The 18,626-nt window shown below is 59.2% G+C and overlaps 2 protein-coding genes across 3 annotated transcripts; both read left to right on the top strand.

Moving 5' to 3' along the window:
• Nucleotides 1-70: 70 nt before the first annotated feature.
• Nucleotides 71-8,113, top strand: MED22 (mediator complex subunit 22). Of its 2 annotated transcripts, XM_082843329.1 has the most exons (6): nt 71-172; nt 792-943; nt 1,307-1,426; nt 2,406-2,486; nt 3,476-3,684; nt 7,364-8,113. In XM_082843329.1, the coding sequence occupies exons 2-6, from the start codon at nt 821-823 to the stop codon at nt 7,551-7,553; spliced, it is 723 nt and encodes a 240-aa protein (XP_082699455.1). In that variant the 5' UTR covers nt 71-172; nt 792-820; the 3' UTR covers nt 7,554-8,113. The 2 variants fall into 2 exon arrangements, with proteins under 2 accessions (XP_082699455.1, XP_082699454.1); XM_082843328.1 differs by lacking the exon at nt 1,307-1,426.
• Nucleotides 8,114-9,150: 1,037 nt separating this feature from the next.
• SURF6 (surfeit 6) lies at nt 9,151-13,425 on the top strand. Its single transcript, XM_082842693.1, has 5 exons — nt 9,151-9,358; nt 10,705-10,902; nt 11,456-11,544; nt 12,543-12,746; nt 12,849-13,425. The coding sequence occupies exons 1-5, from the start codon at nt 9,265-9,267 to the stop codon at nt 13,326-13,328; spliced, it is 1,065 nt and encodes a 354-aa protein (XP_082698819.1). The 5' UTR covers nt 9,151-9,264; the 3' UTR covers nt 13,329-13,425.
• Nucleotides 13,426-18,626: the final 5,201 nt, after the last annotated feature.

Genomic DNA, 18,626 nt, shown 5'->3' with positions numbered 1-18,626 from the left:
AAAGCCTGTGCGGGATTTCGGATTTAAAGCGACAGAACTTTCTCCCGCTCGGCGGGCGGTGCGTAGAGCCGGACGACGCGTCTGAGCTGCTTGGAAAGGGGCGCGGAGAGGCGCCGGGGAGCCGGGACTTCTCCGGAGGGGCGCGCGCTCGTCCCCAGCCCGCCCTGCCCAGGTACCCGCCGGTCCCCGGCTCTGCGGACCAGGTGTGGGCGTTGGGGCGGCGTGGCGGCGGTGTCGGCGATCTTCTCGTGCGATTTACTCCAAAGTGGCTTAAGAACCGCGAGTTCGGTCTGGGGGCCATCCGGACCGGAGCACGCGCAGCCCGGAGGCACCTGGCGCGGGGCGGGAGGGTGGTCCCAGCAGAGACCCCGGAGCTCAGGAGCCCAAGAGGTCCCGTGGGGCGGCCCCCGGGGGTCCCGGCGTGGGGACGAGGGCGGCGGATTGGGGGTGAAGGCCAAGTGCGTTTGGAGGAGGTGGGGTAGGATCCGAGCGGCTCCTCGGGTGAGGAGTAGGGCAGAAGTGCTGGCGGGGAAGCGGCTGGCCAGGGCAGGTGGGGGACGTGCGTGGGCCTGGCCTCTGAGAAGGCTGCGCCGGACCCCATCAGGGTGTCGTCGGGGTTCCGGGGAAGGGGCGCGAGCCGGAGGAGACGCCGCAGTGCACTGTGTGCGGATGCTTGGACGAGTGTGTTTGGCAGACAGGGAATCCCCGGAGAGCTGCGGGTCCTGCCGAGGCGGGGGCCTGGAGGGTGGGAGGCTGGGGTTCGCTCGCTCACACCAGACTCTGGGTCCCAGGTGCCCCCTGCCGTGCCCGAGGCCCCGCCATGGCCCAGCAGAGAGCCCTGCCGCAAAGCAAGGAGACGCTGCTGCAGTCTTACAACAAGCGGCTCAAGGATGATATCAAGTCCATCATGGACAACTTCACCGAGATCATCAAGACCGCCAAGGTGGGTGGGGGCCGCCGGTCTGCTGCCCCTTCTGAGACCGAGGGAAGTAGCAGGGTCTAGAGATTGTGGACAGTGGTGAACGGAGCCAGAGTGTCTGCTTGCGACAGCACCCACTCAACGTGGCTGCTCCGGGCCAGGTGATGGCGATATACCAGTGAACCCTTGTCCCCGTGGGGAGAACATTTGGGAGAGCCGCAAGGGGACTGACAATAACAAACTGGTCAACAGATAAATAAACTGGCCAGTTACAGGTCCTGGTGAGGCAGTTGTAGGGGACTCCAGTCACATTGCCGGGGTCCAGCGTCCAGCATCACTTACTGGCAGCAAGGGCTTGGATGAGGTCTTGACTTCTCAGTGCCTCAGTTTCCCCTGCATCGTAGGGTCCTTGTGATGACTGGAGGAGTTTATCTGTGTAAAGCGGTTACCATGGGGATTATTGCGCGCGCACGCCGTCAGGGAGAGAAGCCGGGGAAGGCCTCCCAGGTGGGTAGAGTGGTCAGTGTCTGGTTCCGGTCAGGCAAGCCCGCTGACCGGATTGGGGCAGGATCTCTGCATGACCGCTGCAGACCTGTAGGGCTTGTTTGAGCATTGAGAGTGGCGATGAAAGCTAGAGTTTATTTAGGGCTCACCACGTGTCAGGCCGAGCCGAGGGGGCCCTTTGTGTCCCGTCCCATTTAGTCTTCACAAGAACTCTACGGGGCAGGTACCATTGTTGTCCTCTCCCTTTTCACGGGGGAAACTGAGGCTCAGGTTTACCAACCTGCCCAAAGTCATTCTGCTAATAACTGGCAGGGCTGGGATTTGAACCCGGGAAGTCTGGCTCCTAACCGCTTAGGGTGCCCTGACCCCTGCCCGGACCCTGGCCTGGTGTGTGGGTTGGGACAGTTAGCAGCCTAACAGGCTACGGGCGGGGCAGGACTCCTGGCTCTGCCATTTACTGCCTGAGACACCTTGAGTGTGCTCAGGTCTGTCCCGGCCTCAGGTTTACCCACCTGTAAACCAGGGATGGCGGTCCAGGCTTCTGTGAGTTTCCTAAGATGATGGTCAAGTGCTTAACACAGTGCCTGGCACCCAAGAAGTACTCGGCAAACGATCACTTGAAAAAAACACATTGTCGTTTTATTGATCCATTTAGCAGGTCAGTGAGCACCTGAGCTAGGGACGCCATCAGTGCTGAACAGGACTCCATACCCCCAAAAAGACAGGATCAACACCTCCCCGCACCTGGCACAGCGGCTGGTGTCCTTAGGCATCCACTGGTCCTGGTGAAGGTGCCTGTCATCTCCTTAGAACAGAGCTAGAGGGGGTGACGGTGCACGCGGCCTGAGGTCTGGTTGGCAGCACCCGGTGCACAGAGGGCACGATAGGCCACAGGGTGTGGCGAGTGCGGTCATGCCGCCACTGCCAGGTGTGTGAGGGCCGGGGCGCCTGCCCATTCTAGGCTTTCTTGTTTGCCCTCTAGATTGAGGACGAGACGCAGGTGTCAAGGGCCACTCAGGGCGAACAAGATAATTACGAGATGCACGTGCGAGCCGCCAACATCGTGAGTCACCAGGTGGAGGGGACAGCCCGGGTTCCAGGAACCTTGTGGTCCCCACTGGGGTTCCCTGGGTGGGGGGCAAACCACTTCTCAGGAGACTCCACTAGAGAGGAGGGCTGTCCATGGCAGCCGCGTAAGGGGCCACGGCCATCCTGTCGAATGCTGGGCGGTGGTTAGAAAGAGGTCACCCCTTCCTCGCTGAAGATTCTTTATAAGTGCGGGAAGCAAATGGCCAGATGAAACGGGACGTGCATTTTGATCCCTTTCGATGTCACAGAACAAGCAGGGCAACCAAGTATTTCCATAGGTCTGTGTCCCCGGATGAAAATGCACAGGACAAGGTCCTAAAGGAATCCCCCCCACAACTGGCAGATGCGCTGCACCTGAGGAAGAGCAGGGCAGGAGGTTGAATGGGGTGGTAGTTGGATCTGGGGTTCGAGGTTTTGAGAAGCAGAATGTGTGCTTGAATAGCACATGAGCTTGGTGATCGTACCAGCAGGAGCAGAAGGCAGAGGCCAGGGGCGCATGGGGACTGGCGGGCTGACGGCACCTGCCTTGGTGCCAGGGACCCTGCCCCCTCCCCTCCCCTCCCCTCCCCTCCCCTCCCCTCCCCTCCCCCTCCCTCCCCCTCCCCTCCCTCCCCCTCCCTCCCCCTCCCCCTCCCTCCCCCTCCCCCTCCCTCCCCCTCCCCCTCCCTCCCCCTCCCTCCCCCTCCCTCTCCCTCCCCCTCCCTCCCCCCTCCCCTCCCCCTCCCTCCCCCCTCCCCTCCCCCTCCCTCCCCCCTCCCCTCCCCTCCCCTCCCCTCCCCTCCCCTCCCCCCTCCCCCCGTAGCTTGTGCTCTAGTTTCCTCACTTCTCACAATGACCCTATGTTAGTGCCGTGGTCCCACTTGGCAGGTGAGGCAGCTGAGGCCATTGCTTATCCAGCGCCAGGCACACAGAGGCAGGCTGCTGTCAGTCCCTCACTGTGCTGCCCCGCCCCCATCCACGTAGGTCCGAGCCGGCGAGTCCCTGATGAAGCTGGTGTCCGACCTCAAGCAGTTCCTCATCCTCAACGACTTCCCTTCGGTGAATGAGGCCATCGACGAGCGCAGCCAGCAGCTGCGAGCTCTGCAGGAGGAGTGTGACCGGAAGCTCATCGCCCTGCGGGATGAGGTCTCCACAGACCTCTACGAGCTGGAGGAGGAGTATTACTCGTCCAGGTACAAATAGGGCTGGACCCCGTGCAGAGCGGACCTGTGGACCTGGGCCCGGCCAGCAGGGGTGGCCCAGCCCCACCTGGCAGCCCGAAGGTCCTGTTTTTCCAAATCCTTCCCGGTCTTGGCGACAGAGCCCTTTGCCTGGGTTTCAGAGGAGACCTCATGGTCAGAGCGTTTGATCTACAGACAACCTACGCCGTCTACCGGGGCCCGGGCATCGGGATGAAAATCACAGAGCCTCAGGGGTTGGGAGGGCCAAGGCGGCGTTTCTGTCTGGGGGCTTGTCTGTTCCTCTTAGCTGTCTGAGCAATACCTGAACATTCCAGCCAAGGCGGGGCTGGCTCTCTTGGCCACCCAGGCTCATGTCCAGGACTCCAGTGCTTGCCCAGGGATGTTGTTCCTTATGGGGGTCACTGAATACCCACCCTGTGTGTCAGGGGTGGGGGTTTCTGGGAAGGAGGAGGAGAAAACCCAAGCGGAGGACGGCCTTGAAAGCCAGGCCTGGGAACTTGGACCACTGAGCCCCCATTCAGCTCAGCCTTGTTCACAGGCCACAGCCCTCCTACATGCCAGGCCCATGCTGAGCCCCAGGGATACAGCAGGAGCAAGACCTGTCACCCCAGCCCTCGTGTGGCCACTTAGAATCCTGAGACCTGAGGCGCTTTGAGCTGGAGGGGGCCTGAGAGATCAGAGTCCAGGTGTAATTTACATTTGGGGAAACTGAGGCTGGAGAGATCCCACATCTCTGTCCCCATTAGCTTGGAAAGACCGAGACTCGGTCCAGCAGACATGGAGTCCACACCCCCTCTCGCCCTTGCCTGACAATGTGTCCTTCCTGTCATGGATTTTCAACGCTCCTTTCTGTCCCATGGCGGCCATGCTGGGGCCACAGACGCCCAGAGCCAGTGGTCTGGGGCTTGGTTTCACTGCGCTGGACTCAGTGCCACCCCTCGTGGTCCCCACCCATCTTGGCCTTTGCGGGAAGGGACAGAGTGTCACTGCCCAGAGGGAGCGGTCTAGCCTCTTCCAGAGGGTTCTGGGGCCTTCTCTAGTCCCTGATAACCACGGCTCAGCAGACATGCGGCAGGTGCCTCCTACATACCAGGCCTTCAGAGAGGGGTCCCAAGTGGGTCCCTGGGGGGTTTCAGACCCTGCTGGGGACGTTGCTCACAGCCCTGCTTGTCCCCTATGTCCCTGTGTTTGTCCCCTTGCTGCCCTCAAGGGCCAAGCCCCTGGACTGAGTAGCTGCAGGCCAGCAACGCAGCCCTGCCTCCTGAGGCTGAGGGCCAGAGCGGCAGGGCCGCAGGGGAAGCCAGGGGGTCTGAGAGCCAGGCTCCTCGCGTCCTGGCTCTGGGCCCGGCAGTCTCTGGTTCACCCAGAGGGGTTTCTGGTCTGGCCTGGGGTCTCCTCCCGCTGTTCCCGTTGCCTCGAGAGGCTGAGCTCCTCTCTTGTCTGTAAACGCCTGTAAGTGGCTGGGGCTCCGCTGAGGCTGGGCCCGCAGGCTGTCAGCGCCTCCCTGCTCGGCCCCCAACCCCGGCCACCAGCGCTCAGCCCGGCCTCCGTCCTCCCTGTGCGTCCCGGCTGCCTGCACCCCCATCTCCCCGGCCACCAGTGTTCAGCCCGTCCTCCCCGTGCGTCCCGGCTGCCTGCACCCCCATCTCCCCGGCCACCGGCGCTCAGCCCGTCCTCCCCGTGCGTCCCGGCTGCCTTCACCCCCATCTCCCCGGCCACCAGCGCTCAGCCCGTCCTCCCCGTGTCCCGGCTGCCTGCACCCCCATCTCCCCGGCCATCAGTGCTCAGCCCGTCCTCCGTCCCCCCCGTGCGTCCCGGCTGCCTGCACCCCCATCTCCCCAGCCACCAGCGCTCAGCCCGTCCCCCGTCCCCCCCGTGCGTCCCGGCTGCCTGCACCCCCATCTCCCCGGCCACCAGCGCTCAGCCCGTCCTCCCCATGTCCCGGCTGCCTGCACCCCCATCTCCCCGGCCACCAGCGCTCAGCCCGTCCTCCCCGTGTCCCGGCTGCCTGCACCCCCATCTCCCCGGCCACCAGCGCTCAGCCCGTCCTCCCCGTGTCCCGGCTGCCTGCACCCCCATCTCCCCGGCCATCAGTGCTCAGCCCGTCCTCCGTCGCCCCCGTGCATCCCAGCTGCCTGCACCCCCATCTCCCCAGCCACCAGCGCTCAGCCCGTCCCCCATCCTCCCTGTGCGTCCCGGCTGCCTGCACCCCCATCTCCCCGGCCACCAGCGCTCAGCCCGTCCCCCGTCCCCCCCGTGCGTCCCGGCTGCCTGCACCCCCATCTCCCCGGCCACCAGCGCTCAGCCCGTCCTCCCCATGTCCCGGCTGCCTGCACCCCCATCTCCCCAGCCACCAGCGCTCAGCCCGTCCCCCATCCTCCCTGTGCGTCCCGGCTGCCTGCACCCCCATCTCCCCGGCCACCAGCGCTCAGCCCGTCCTCCCCATGTCCCGGCTGCCTGCACCCCCATCTCCCCAGCCACCAGCGCTCAGCCCGTCCCCCATCCTCCCTGTGCGTCCCGGCTGCCTGCACCCCCATCTCCCCGGCCACCAGCGCTCAGCCCGTCCTCCCCATGTCCCGGCTGCCTGCACCCCCATCTCCCCGGCCACCAGCGCTCAGCCCGTCCCCCGTCCCCCCCGTGCGTCCCAGCTGCCTGCACCCCCATCTCCCCAGCCACCAGCGCTCAGCCCGTCCCCCATCCTCCCTGTGCGTCCCGGCTGCCTGCACCCCCATCTCCCCGGCCACCAGCGCTCAGCCCGTCCCCCGTCCCCCCCGTGCGTCCCGGCTGCCTGCACCCCCATCTCCACGCTCGCTCCCCTGCTTTCTGCTCACGACTTGCTCTTTCTCGGCCTCTTGCCCTCCACTCTCCTTGAGACTCCGCTCTGTGTCCAGGATGGTTTCTGAGACTGAACGCTGAGGGCAGGAGCAAGGGAGGCAGCAAGAGGCAGGGTAGGATTCGGGAGAAAGCCATGGAGACGAGTGTGGGGACGGAACATGCTCTAGTCGCCCCCTTGACAACCTTCATGAGCCGTGCCCTTCACCTGCGTCCTCGCCCTGAGAGGCCGGCCTTGCTGTCCCCTTATTAGAGACAGGAGACTGAGTTCAAGGGGCCGGGGGCCCGTTTGAGATCACACAGAACACCAGGGCCTCTGCTCCTAACTGCCACCCATTGAGGCTGAGTCCCAGCCAGGGCCAGACCCAGAAGGACGACAGGCTCTCTGCCCTCAGGGGCCTCGGGACCGAGGAGGCCATAGCGAGCTCTGGACGCTGGTTCCTGCTGCTGGCGGGAGCGTGTGGCTAGGCTGGCAGCTCCCTGCGGGCGGAGGGCAGCTGGAGCCAGGACAGGAGGTGGCGGCAGGGACCAGGAATGCCACTTGGCAGGAGGGACACCGGTTGGTCAGTGGAAGGGACCAGCCGAGGTCACAGCCTGCTGGTGGCTGGTCCCAGAAGGCGCCCTTTCGGATTCTCCGGAGGACCCGGAAGCAGGGGCAGCCGCCCGCACCTCGCCCTCAGCCGGGCCGCTTAACGGAGGGGCCAGCACCGAGGAGAGGAGGGGAAGGCCGGCCTGGGGTGTGGTCTGTTTCCTTAACTCTGCTTCTGTCTCGCTTTCCCTCCCTGGCTTCCCTCACTGCCTGCTCCTGTCTCTCCCTGGGTTTCTGGTGGTGGAAAAGCTCAAGTCTTTGCGAAGCTAATGATCTGCCTCTGTGTGAAGCTTACTGGAGGCTGGACCTCGACACAGACTCCGCCGACGGCCTCTCAGTCCCTCTGCCGGCGTCCCCGGAGCCCAGTGCTGGCCCCCTGCAGGCTGCAGCCCCTGCCCACTCCCACGCCGGTGGCCCCGGCCCCGCAGAGCACGCCTGAGCCTCCCAGGGCTCCTCTCCTCGGGCCCCTAGACCTTAGGAATGAAGTGCAGTGTTCCCCTCTAGGCCCACCACAGCCTCAGCTCCCTTCAGCCTTGGGGCCCACTTGGGGAGCCGCCGTGGCCTCTTTCGGAACCGTGTCAGCCCAGGGACAGCCCACCGAGGAGTGTTGGGGGAAAGCAAATACCCCCAGCCATGCCAGGGGGGCCCATCCTTACTCTTGTCGTCACCTTATTTGCTACTTTCCTGGCTGGCTGGAAGGAAGTTTCCAGGATAGTTTGTCCCGTTGAGGACCTAACGGCGGGGCAGGGAGGATGCCCAGCCTTGGGAGACCTGACCTGAGCGTGGTGTTTACAATGGAGGACGCAAGTGCTCAGAGTGGACAGTACTAGCCAAGGCCAGGCCCCCATGCAGAGCTCTGCCCGCTACCTTGCCCTGAGGCTCCCTGCGCTAGCTGACTGCCCCTGCAGGGCTGTGGGGAAAGGGGGCTGCCCACTCTTGCAGAAGTCAGGCAGGGTCCTTCCTAATTCCGCTGCTGCACACGTTTTGGTTCTTTTTGTGATGAGACTGTTGAATAAAACCAGCTCCACCCTTTTGCTTTGGTCGGTTCCTTTTCTTGCTCAGCCCCAATCAGTTTTGGACCACCCTTGGTCTCGGTGGCTGTCGGAAAACAGCCCCTGGGCTCTGCCTGGACAACATTGGGCTCCAGGTCAGCCTTCTCACGGGGGCTCTGGGCAAGCAGGGGCTTTGTCAGCTTGGAGTCACGGCTGCATTTCCATTGCCTAGAAAGAGCTGTCTAGGACCTAGAAGGGCCCTAATGTTTGGTGAATGCATGAAAAGCTGCCGTTATTGCATACCACGTGGCCTAGGCGGCGTGCGTCTGGTTGCACCCCGAGTCGGTGCTCGTTACTGTCATCTCAGGGAGGGGTGACCACGGGCTTGCAAGGGGTTGGAGTGCTGTGCTCATGGTCATGGAGCTGGGAAGTGAAGTGGGAGGTTCAGGACTCAACCCAGGTGGAACGCTAGGCCCAGTGCCTGGAGCCAGGCTCACCTGAGAAGCGGGGGGGCGGGTGTCACCCCCAGAAGAGCCGGGACATCAATCCCAAGCCCTGTCACCGGCGTGCTTTATCTCCCTCCCAGAGGGAGATCACCGTCCCACTGTATGGAGGACATGCCAACCCACGACCCGCCACGTCACTCTGAATTTATTACCAATCACCACTGAAACAAACTTGCTGACACTGCTGTGTTTTCTTCGCCGCTTGTACCCCGGGGCCTTGGAACCTGCCCGGCGCGCAGTCCTTTCTGAACGAACGCGGTCTCGCCAGCTTCCACTGGGGGTCTGAGCCCCCAGAGAACTAAATTCCTGCGGACCTGTTCCTGTCCCCCCTTACGGGTACCGAGCACCTACCGTGTCCCGGGCGCGCTCCCCGCCCCGCCCCATAATGCTTTGCGCCCCGCCCCCCGTGCCTCTTCCGTTGGAGCCACCTGGTTAATCGAGCGTCGCGCGCTGGCTGCTCGGCGCTCGGCTGGCCGCGCCTGCCCACGTGCTGGTTTCCGGCGAGCGCGGCGGAAGAGGAGAGGGTCGCGCCGGCCAGGGGCAGTGTATATGTCTGTGGCTGCCGGTGCCGGCGCGGGACGCTGCGCCCTGGCTCTCCTCCCCGCGAGTAGGACCCCGGAGCGAGCCCCGCCCGACCCCCGAACCTCCAGCCATGGCTTCTCTGCTTGCGAAGGACGCCTACCTGCAGAGTCTGGCCAAGAAGATCTGCTCCCAGCCCAGCCCCGAGCCACAGAAGCGCAAGTCGGGTAAAGCGCAGCCCCCGGCCGGGACTGGGAGGGCTTCGGAAGGGGGCGCCCCTCCACCCCCCCAGCGTCCCCACTCCCCTCCGCGGCGGAGGTCGGTGTGTGCCCCACACCGCACCTGAGTAGCCTTCAGGTGGAGTAGACACGTAGATGCGTAAAACAAGCCTGTGAAATATTAGAGGGAAGTATTGTAAGGGATGCTTAAAGGCAACGCCATTTCCCTTGTTCGTTGGGGGCATCCGTCTGGGAGTCTGAGGGATTCAGCTGTGCGCCCTCCGGGCTGGAAGCTCGGCCGGGGTTTGGAGGAGGTGACCCCGTGGAATGGTTGCTCTGCCGTTGGGCATCGTGAACAGGCTTAGCCAGCCCTCCACGCCGGGTGGGAAGACAGGTATGAGTGATGATGAAAAAATTACTTTTTCAGCCCAGTACTATGGGTCTGGTGGTGGTGTGGGGAGAAGGAAGGAAGAAGATGGGTCCTGCTAATGGGAGTTTACACGGCAGTGGTGACAAGGGCCCCCTCAGGAGGCAGATACACAAGTAGGTGAAACAGACAGTAATTGGCCTGCCCTGGCGCAGAGGAGGGGAGAGTGGGCACGTCTGCCGTGGACCTACCAGAGGGAAAACGACCTTTTCTTTTTATACAAGGAAAATGTGTTCATCGTAGAAAATTGAAGTTAAGTGAATTTTTTCACCACTCAGTTACTAGTTAGATCTGTGTCTTTCTAACACTTTTTCTGAGCGTTTCTCACTGAAACAACTTGGCTCCTATTTTGTGTACTCAATTCTCATTTTCCTTGTAGAATGTAAGCATTTTCTGCCCTCCCCAGCACACACACTCGTGGGATCTTAGGTCCCCGACCACGGATTGAACCCAGGCCCTCGGCAGTGAGAGCGCAGAGTGCTTAACCACAGGACCGCCAGAGAATTCTCTCTCAATCTGTTACGGTGAAAGCCTGTGCCGTTATGTTTTGTTGGGTACATCACAGTGTGTTTTGTGGCGGTGCCGTCACTGTCGTTGTAGGTGGATAGCTAGGTTTAACTAGCTTTTCACTCAAAAAAGGACGTACCGATGCACATCGTGAGGCCACATCTTGCTGCGTACCCAGAGTGAGTGCTCACGAGCAGACTGCGGGGGCGGCGTGGGGGTGTTTTTCAGGGTTTTGATGAGTGTGGCCAGTCTGCTTTCTAGGGATTTTGTGGTTCTGAGCTCAGCGGATGAGGGTCTCCATGTCCCCCATCCTGATCGGCTTTTGGCATTCTTCTAGGACCGAAGCCTTTGCAAGATCTTCCTACATATTGAATGGGTCACAGGGATTGGGGTGGCAGCCCTTTCTCATTTTGTGTTTCAGCTGGCAAAACTCAAGTCTCAGAAGCTGCTGGGCCCCCCAAAAAGAAGAGGAAGAGAGCACAGAAGAAATCCCGGGAGCGGGAGGAGAAGGCTGCAGAACCCAAGGCCCAGGCCCCTGTGGAGAAGTCTCAAGCCAGGACACCAGTGGCAGCCAAGGAGAAAGAGGATGAGGCCCGCAGCTCGACCGGGGCCCCTGCGGGTGAGGGGGGTGGGCAGGGTCGACTGGGATCTGCGACAGATACAGAAGTGGGCCTCTCTGGTCATAACGGCACGATCAGATCGTGTGAGACTTCCCGAAGAGCGCGTTTTCAGAGGACAGATCACGGGGCCCCTGTGGGTGGATGGGAATCTCAGGAAGTGCACAGTAGTTCCAGGCCACGTAGTAACTGGGATGGCGAGGGGCAAGGCCAGGTCCCCCTGAGGTCCTGCAGCAGCTTGGCTTGTAGCTTTACTGCCCTCACGTCTCTGAAGTGGTGTGAGAGCTGCCTCTGGGTCTGGGGGGCACTGCAGAAGGTGGAAGAAGTGGGAGATGGGTTTGGGCCGCACTTCATGAGGATGTCCTGTCCTGGAGGCCAGTCCAGCTTGAAGAGGTAGGGTAGAATTTACTGGAACTGACCTGCAGATCCACGAGTGGTCACTGGAGGGGGGCAGTGTGTGGAGACTCAGGCTTCGAAGCTGGGCCCTTGGGGAGGGCACAGGAAGGGCGGGGGGTGGGGGCGTCTCCTTTGGGTCCTCTGACTGCTTCTTTGCAGATGGCCTGGCCAGTGAGCCTGGCTCGCTGTTTGCCTTGGACGTTCTGCGGCAGCGCCTGCATGAGAAGATCCGGGAGGCGCGGGGCCAGGTAGGTGGAGGAGGCCTCTGGGTCCCGTGGTGGTTTCCGCACCCTGCCTGGAGAGAAGACGCCCAGGGGCTTGCTGAGGTCGGCCCCAGCTCTGCCAGCTATCATGGGGCTGACGGGGCAGGCGTGGGGGGGCTCAGCCCCTGTTCCCGCCCCTGCAGCGGGTGCCGCCAGGGCCTCGGCAGCTCTGTCCTGCAAGAGGTCAGGTGTAGTTCTTGTCATCTTGGGGAGCTCGGCCCCCAGGGCCCCCCTCCTGCTGGCCATGCTGGGCTTCTGGCTCTTCCGTCCTGCGGCCTTGGAGAGAGGCTCAGCCTCTCCCTTCAGGGAAAGCTGCCTTTGCTACACACCCGCACTGGGCGGCAATTCCTGCACGTTTGTCCGTCTAAATGCACGACAGCCCTGTGAGGTAAGCCAGGGCCTGAGATGAGGTGACCAGCCCGAGGTGACAGGCATGGGACGGACGCTCCAGGACCTCAACCAGCCTCAGCGTGGATGGCATCACCACCCCCCCCCAAGCCTCCTGCTGTGTGGGGACAGTCCCCTAGCTGCTTTCTGCACTGTCCTGGGACAGGCCCGAGGGCCCTGCCTTCCTGCAGTGGTCCAGAGCACTGTTGTCTGCCCCGCAGGGGTCAGAATCGTGCAGTGGTCTGCACAGGTGCAGTGTTCTGACCCAACGCCAAGATCTGGGTGGTGGCCTTGGCTAAGCCCCCTGTCCTTGTCTCTGAAATGGTGGAGGACCACACGTCCCTTATTGGGTCACTGGGGAGACTTAGAGGCAGCATGTTTGGGGAGTGCCCCGGTATGGTAGGTGCCTGGGATCAGGAAGGCACGGTTCTCGTGGGGTCCCCTTGGCCTTGTTTTGGGTGCACTTTGGGTGCCAGGTCACCTCCGGGTGGAACGCTGCACGTGGCGGGCCCATTTTCCTGCCCTGATTCCATGTGCCAGGCTGGGGGCCCCGCGGTTGGGAGAACCTGATGAGTGAGCACCTTCTTGCGCCGCAGGGCAGCGCCAAGGAGTTGTCTCCAGCTGCTTTGGAGAAAAGACGCCGGAGGAAGCAGGAGCGCGACCGGAAGAAGAGGAAGCGGAGGGAACTGAGAGCAAAGGAGAAGGCGGCCGAGGCCCTCGAGGGGGTGGAGGCCGCCGAGCCGCCGCCCGAGGCGCCCCACGAGGAGGCGCAGGCCCAGTCGGGGCTGCTCTTCAACAAGGTGAGCGCTGCGCGGACGTCGGGCGGGTGGAGGTGGGCGCAGCGTGCGGGCCCCAGGCGGGCGGGAAGCGGCGCTCAGCTCACATCGCCCTCTTCCCCCGAGGTGGAGGTGAGCGAGCAGGAGCCGGGCAGCAAGGCCCAGCGTAGGAAGGAGAAGAGGCAGAAGCTGAAGGGGAACCTGACGCCGCTGACGGGCAGGAACTACCGGCAGCTACTGGAGCGCCTGCAGGCGCGGCAGGCCCGGCTGGAGGAGCTGCGGGACCAGGACGCGGGCCAGGCCCGGGAGCTCGAGGCCAAGATGCAGTGGACCAACCTGCTGTACAAGGCCGAGGGCGTGAAGATCCGTGACGACGAGCACCTGCTACAGGAGGCCCTGAAGCGCAAGGAGAAGCGGCGGGCGCAGCGGCAGCGCGCGTGGGAGAAGCGCACGGCGCACGTGCTAGGGAAGATGCAGCAGCGGCAGGACAGGCAGCGGCAGAACCTGCGCAAGAAGAAGGCGGCCAGGGCCGAGCGGCGCCTGGAGAAGGCTCGCAAGAAGGGCCGCATCCTGCCCCAGGACCTGGAGCGGGCCGGCCTGGTCTGAGGGCCTGGATGCCCGGCGCCAACCCGGGTGGCCGCAGGCTCCGGGTCCCAGCGGAGAGCGGACGCCGCCGCGTGCTTGAGAGCCTTTGGATCCAGGGGAGGGGTGACCCAAATCCAGGCCCTAGGCTCCTCTTGTGAGGCCGGAACGCTCCCTGAAAGGTGCGGGGTGGGGGGCGAGGGAGCAGCGAGGAGGGAGGGGGCGTCTTGAGGGGGGGCTTCCCTGGCGCCCTCTTCCTCCCCCATGTTCACAGGAGCGGGAACTGCTGTGTCTGCCCCAAACTCACTTGGAAAAGGACAAAAACCAGCCAGCTCCTGTAGCCTGCGTTGGAGTGAAGTTGACGGGCTCGGTAACTGGGAGACGGCGGGGCCGTCCTCAGGCTGCCTGGAATTGAGTTATTCGAAGTTAATTTCTAAGGTGGGTGAAACATAGAATTTAAGGTAGACATGCACATTAAAAATCCTCAGGTAACCAGTGAAAGGTAGAAACAGCGAACTAGCAGGAAGAACAGCGGAGTGGGGTGGACAGTTATCGATCTAGGAGGAGGCAGGAGAGAAAGAGCAAAACCTAGGACCGAGCGAGGCCAGCGGAGGCGAGGGCACACAGCCAGGGGCGCAGCTAAGCCCAAGCCCGCAGGCGGCCGGGGTGAGCGCACGGGGCAAAACTCAGTGAATCTTGCGGCATGTGGATTATACTTCAGTAAGACTGTCAATAAAGTTCTTTTGACTAAACTCCAGTTAAGAAGCAGATGGTAACCAAAAGGAAGCTGGTGTGGCTGTATCATAAGATGAAGATTTGAAAGTAAAAGGCACTAGTAGAGAGAAAAGAAAGTCGCCACGTAATGAAAGGGGTGCAGGTCACCTGGAAGGTAGAGCAGTCCTGCCCCAGGAGCAGCTTCAAATCTGTCTAGCAGAACCTGACCCGCTACAAGGAGAAATCAATTCACAAACTGAAATGGGAGATTTTTAACATCTCCGTTAGGAATTGATACACCAAGCAGACAAAGTCAGATGCACAGGGAAGGTTTCAACGAGAGCGTTTGTAAGCTTGAGCTGATGGACACACAGAATAGTGCAGCTAAAAACAGTGTGTACCGGGACTTCCCTGGTAGCCCGGTGGTTAGGACTCTGCGTCCAATGCAGGGGGTGCGGGTTTGATCCCTGGTCAGGGAACTAAGATCCTATGTGGCTCGGGATGCAGCAAAAATTTAAAAACAAAACAAAACAGTAGGTACCTCAAGCACACGTGGAACAGTGGTGAAAACTGACCACCGCCTAGTCCATAAAGCAAGTCATATTTCAAAGCGTCGGCATCGTATCTGGCCGTGGAACAATTTAAAAACTTCAGAGGTAATTGTTAAAGGTTCCTGTTTGGAAGTTTAAAAACACACTTCTATGTGAGTCAAAGAGTAACCCCTAGTGGATGTTAGAGAAGGTTTAGGACTGAAAGGTAATGAAAGTGCTGTGCATTAAAATCTGTGGGCCGCAGCTAAGGCAGTGCCAAAAGCACTTTGTAGCCTTAAAAGTGTGCTTATGTGTATCTGTTCTTGGTTATACATCTTAGGAAGTGATTGCATCATGCAGCACAATTTCCTGCCATCTTGCTTGACCTAGCACCTCATTCCAGGGTCCTGTTGTCCCACTCTCTGCACCCAGCAGTTGCTCCCGAATTATTGTCCGTATGTTGCAGTCAGAGTTGGGAGAGTATAAACCCCCTGTGGAAATCGCAGGAGCATCTCAAAAGGCCTGGTGGACGTATCATCGGGTGCTCCCCCTGAAGCCTGGAAGTCCAGGAAGCTCGTCCCTCCGACCTGGAGTGCTGCTGTGTCCCCAGCTTCATGTAGCTGGTGTGCAGGGTGAGCAGGTGGTGCATTTTGGTGGCAGGTGGCATCAGGAGCACCCCATTTCTAGAAGCAGCACTGGACAATAGGAGATACAGCGCAGAAAGGGTGAGGAAATACAGAGAATTCTTCACCTGGTGGGAGACAGAGCCTGTATCCAAGTTGAAACACTGAAAATGCTCCAGCCTCCCTGGGCTTGGCCACTCGTGTCCCTCCCTGGCCCAGGGCTGGGAGCTGATGCACAGAAGCAAGGACATGCTGCACATGATTTTGGTGGCAACCGACGCGTCTCACGGCCAGAGGCAATAGTGGACGATGGAATATGGACAACAGGGAAGAAGAGGTTAAGAACATTACAGAATGAGTCTAGGAGGCCCGATGCACGCCTCTTGGGTGTTGTGCGCCTCAGGCGCAGAAGATGAAATGCAGGGTCATGGGAGAAAACTTCCAAGGGCCTAATGTCAGATAGTTTCAGAGCCAAATGGCAAGAGTCCCCAAGTCAGAAGGTCCCTCCTCCTTCACTCAGCAGGGTGAGTCAGCTGGAAATAGCTGTAACCAGGACACGTGCTCAGGAGCCATGGTTCACCAGGAACTGGGGTTCCAACAGTCCTGCAAGGCCAGGGTAGTTTTGTGCCACTGGCCCCTTTGGGTGAGGCTGGGAAGTAGGCTCCCAGTCAACCTTTCCTTCTACTTAGGGGCTCCAGAAGTTGAACACATGGTTAGAAATTCAGTGAGGAGCAGCATGCAACTGAGTAGCTCAAGTGAAGCTTCTGTTCACCAGACCTGCATCGGGGTGCAGAGGGCAGAGAGAGAGCTGTCTCCAGACCCCCCGTGGGTTGGCGCACCCAGTTCATTGCACTAGCCTGACAACTGTGGGAACCTCGCGTACATGGCCTGTGGAAGTAAGGTGTTCCCTGCCGCCCTCGGGTTCCAGGATCTGCGCTGGCCCAAGAGCATGGTTCTACCCCTGCACCTCCCATGGCGTTCCATCCAGCCTTCAGGGAAGGGCCACCGTGGTGCTTCTCTACTCTGTTCACAGTGCTTTTCTAGTACCTCCGCAAAGGATTGAGTCTTCTGTACCCTCCCCAGACCACCTGTCGGGTGGATGAGCAGGTAACATTGTTAAGACCTTCCAACAAGCCTGCCTCGCTCCTGGTAGAGAGTAGCCTAGAGGAAAGAGAGAGTTCTTACCTCTGTGTCGTCCCAAGGGATTTCTGGAAGGTTCACTTACCTCAGCATGGGCCACTGTGGGTTCCAGGTTTTGGTCAAGCAACAAAGGAAATGATCGGATCCTTTCCAGTACCCTAGCTAGCTCACTCTGAGTCCTGCTTATGGGTGGAGCCCCCTCTGAAACTGCACCCCGCCTTTCTTGGCCAAGCACTTCTAGAATCAGCTCCCACATACTTCCCTGGTTTTTGTCCAATGTAAAGCAGCAGATACTTGTTCATTTAGTCAAAGCTGCTTCTGAATTGGACTTTGTAACTGGCCACTTTGGACCTGCTGAGATCCGACTGTACTTAGCAGTCTAGAGACAAGGTGAGATGGGAGTGAGTTTGAGGAGACTGGCTTCTCCTTGGAGGTAACTTCCTCCGATAAGAGTCTTCAAGCAAGGCACAGCCTTATCAGCCAAGGGAGGAGGGACTGAGTTCTCAAAGTGAGCCTTGGTGAGGTTGGGTATTCAGGGTACCTGAGGCATCCAACGTTGCCTAAATATCCCCATTTCAATTCTGAGGACTGATCAGTGCTCCAGCTTTTCCACGAGAGATCCGGTAAGGTTGTGCATTCGCCTGTTGCTGGGATTTGCTGATGGGCTAGCTAAGACTTGGGTGTTCAGGTAACTCAATCTTGCAGCTGAAAACCAGATGAGAGGTTTTTCTACAGAGTAATAGGAAGTCCCTGATTCTCAGTCCATGTTGACTTTGAGGACTTTGAGCCTATCCCTGTCTTTCTGTTGACTACCGAGCACTGTTAAACGAGCAGCCCCACCCTGCAGTCCTGGAGTTTCTCAAGCCTTTCTCATTTCTCAAGGTGGTGTTCAGCTAGTCTCTCAAAGTCTTGCCTTCAAAAGATATTTGTCTCAGGTGACCACATCTCCAGATAAGTTGTTTTGCAGCTGTGTGCCAATATATCCAGGGTCCCATCCCCTGGTACTAACCAAATTTCTACTACCCTCAGCTAAACTCCAGCCAGATAAATCCCAGGTTTTCCCTAAGTCACTCATGAGAGGTCATGTTATGTTGCATTAAGAAAAGTACTTTTTAACAAATAAGACCAGTAGTTTAAAGTCAGACTGATCACTGGATATGTCTTAGCAACTAGGAATAGAGAAAAACTTCCTCAACTGGATAAATAACATTTACCCCAAACGTACAGATACCATCATACTTAACAGCGAAAAACTCAGAAGTTTCCTGCTAAGATCAGGAACAAGGCAAGAATGTCCCTTCTCATCACTGCTTTTCAGTGTCATAATAGCGAAGTCCTGGCACGTGCGACAGGACAAGAAAAAGAAAATGCAGATTGGGAAGGAAGAAATCAAACTGTCTTTGCAAATGACATGATCGTCAATGTAAACGTCCAGAAGAATTGACAGAAAAACCTGAAACATGATTGTATCAAGGTTGCAGGATACAATGTAAATATTGTAAAAAAACAAATTGCTTTCTTATCTAACAAGTGTTCCTATGAACAAGTGGACTTTGAAACTAAAAATACATTACCATTGGGACTTCCCTGGCTGTCCAGTGGTTAAGACTGTGCTTCCACGGCAGGGAGCATGGTTTCGATCCCTGGTTGGGGAACTAAGATTCCCACATGCCACACGGCCAACAAAGCAAGACAAACAAAAAAGTACATTGCCATTTACACTGTGAAAATTAACAGTTTCCCAGTGCATGTAAAAGTTACGTTTACACTATACTGTAGTCAATTATTAAATGTGCAACAGCATTATGTCTAAAAAAATGTACAGCCTTAATTTAAAAATATTGCTAGAAAATGCTAACCATCATCTGAGCCTTCAGCGAGCTGTAGTAGAATCAAAGATCACTGATCACAAACCGTAACAAATGCCACAGTGAGCATTTTGTAAATATTGTGAGAACTACCAAAATGTGACACAGAGACATGAAGCAAGCAAGTGCTGTTGGAGAAATGGCGCCAGTAGACGTGCTTGACGCAGGGTTGCCACCAACCTTCAATTTGTAAAAAATGCAGTATCTGTGAAGTTCAATAAAAGGAAGCGCAGTAAGAAGAGGCGTGCCTGTAAAGGGAAACCTCACTAACATGGAGTTGGGAGGCCAGAATAGGGAGCTGTCATGCACATATCACTCAACATCAACACTGATGCCAACAGGAAGAGATGTACCTTGCATCTCGGGCAGGAAGTGACACCACTACTGCCAGCAGGAGGAAGGGAGAATTTCTCCTTGCCTGGCAATAGCTCAGTGTCAGACTGTCAC

This window comes from Leucopleurus acutus (genome assembly GCF_964270905.1).
Source record: "Leucopleurus acutus genome assembly, chromosome: 7".
Classification (NCBI taxonomy): Eukaryota; Metazoa; Chordata; class Mammalia; order Artiodactyla; family Delphinidae; genus Leucopleurus; species Leucopleurus acutus.
The sequence above is the reverse complement of the archived record's forward strand: the minus strand, read 5'-3'. Positions and strand labels throughout refer to the sequence as shown.

Coding starts and splice junctions, on each gene's coding strand:
- MED22 (XM_082843329.1), top strand. CDS start 821: ATGGCCCAGCAGAGAGCCCTGCCGCAAAGCAAGGAGACGCTGCTGCAG. Junction 944..1,306: donor AGATCATCAAGACCGCCAAG/GTGGGTGGGGGC, acceptor TCAGTGCCTCAG/TTTCCCCTGCATCGTAGGGT. Junction 3,685..7,363: donor GAGGAGTATTACTCGTCCAG/GTACAAATAGGG, acceptor GTGGTGGAAAAG/CTCAAGTCTTTGCGAAGCTA.
- SURF6 (XM_082842693.1), top strand. CDS start 9,265: ATGGCTTCTCTGCTTGCGAAGGACGCCTACCTGCAGAGTCTGGCCAAG. Junction 9,359..10,704: donor GCCACAGAAGCGCAAGTCGG/GTAAAGCGCAGC, acceptor TTTGTGTTTCAG/CTGGCAAAACTCAAGTCTCA. Junction 11,545..12,542: donor TCCGGGAGGCGCGGGGCCAG/GTAGGTGGAGGA, acceptor CTTGCGCCGCAG/GGCAGCGCCAAGGAGTTGTC.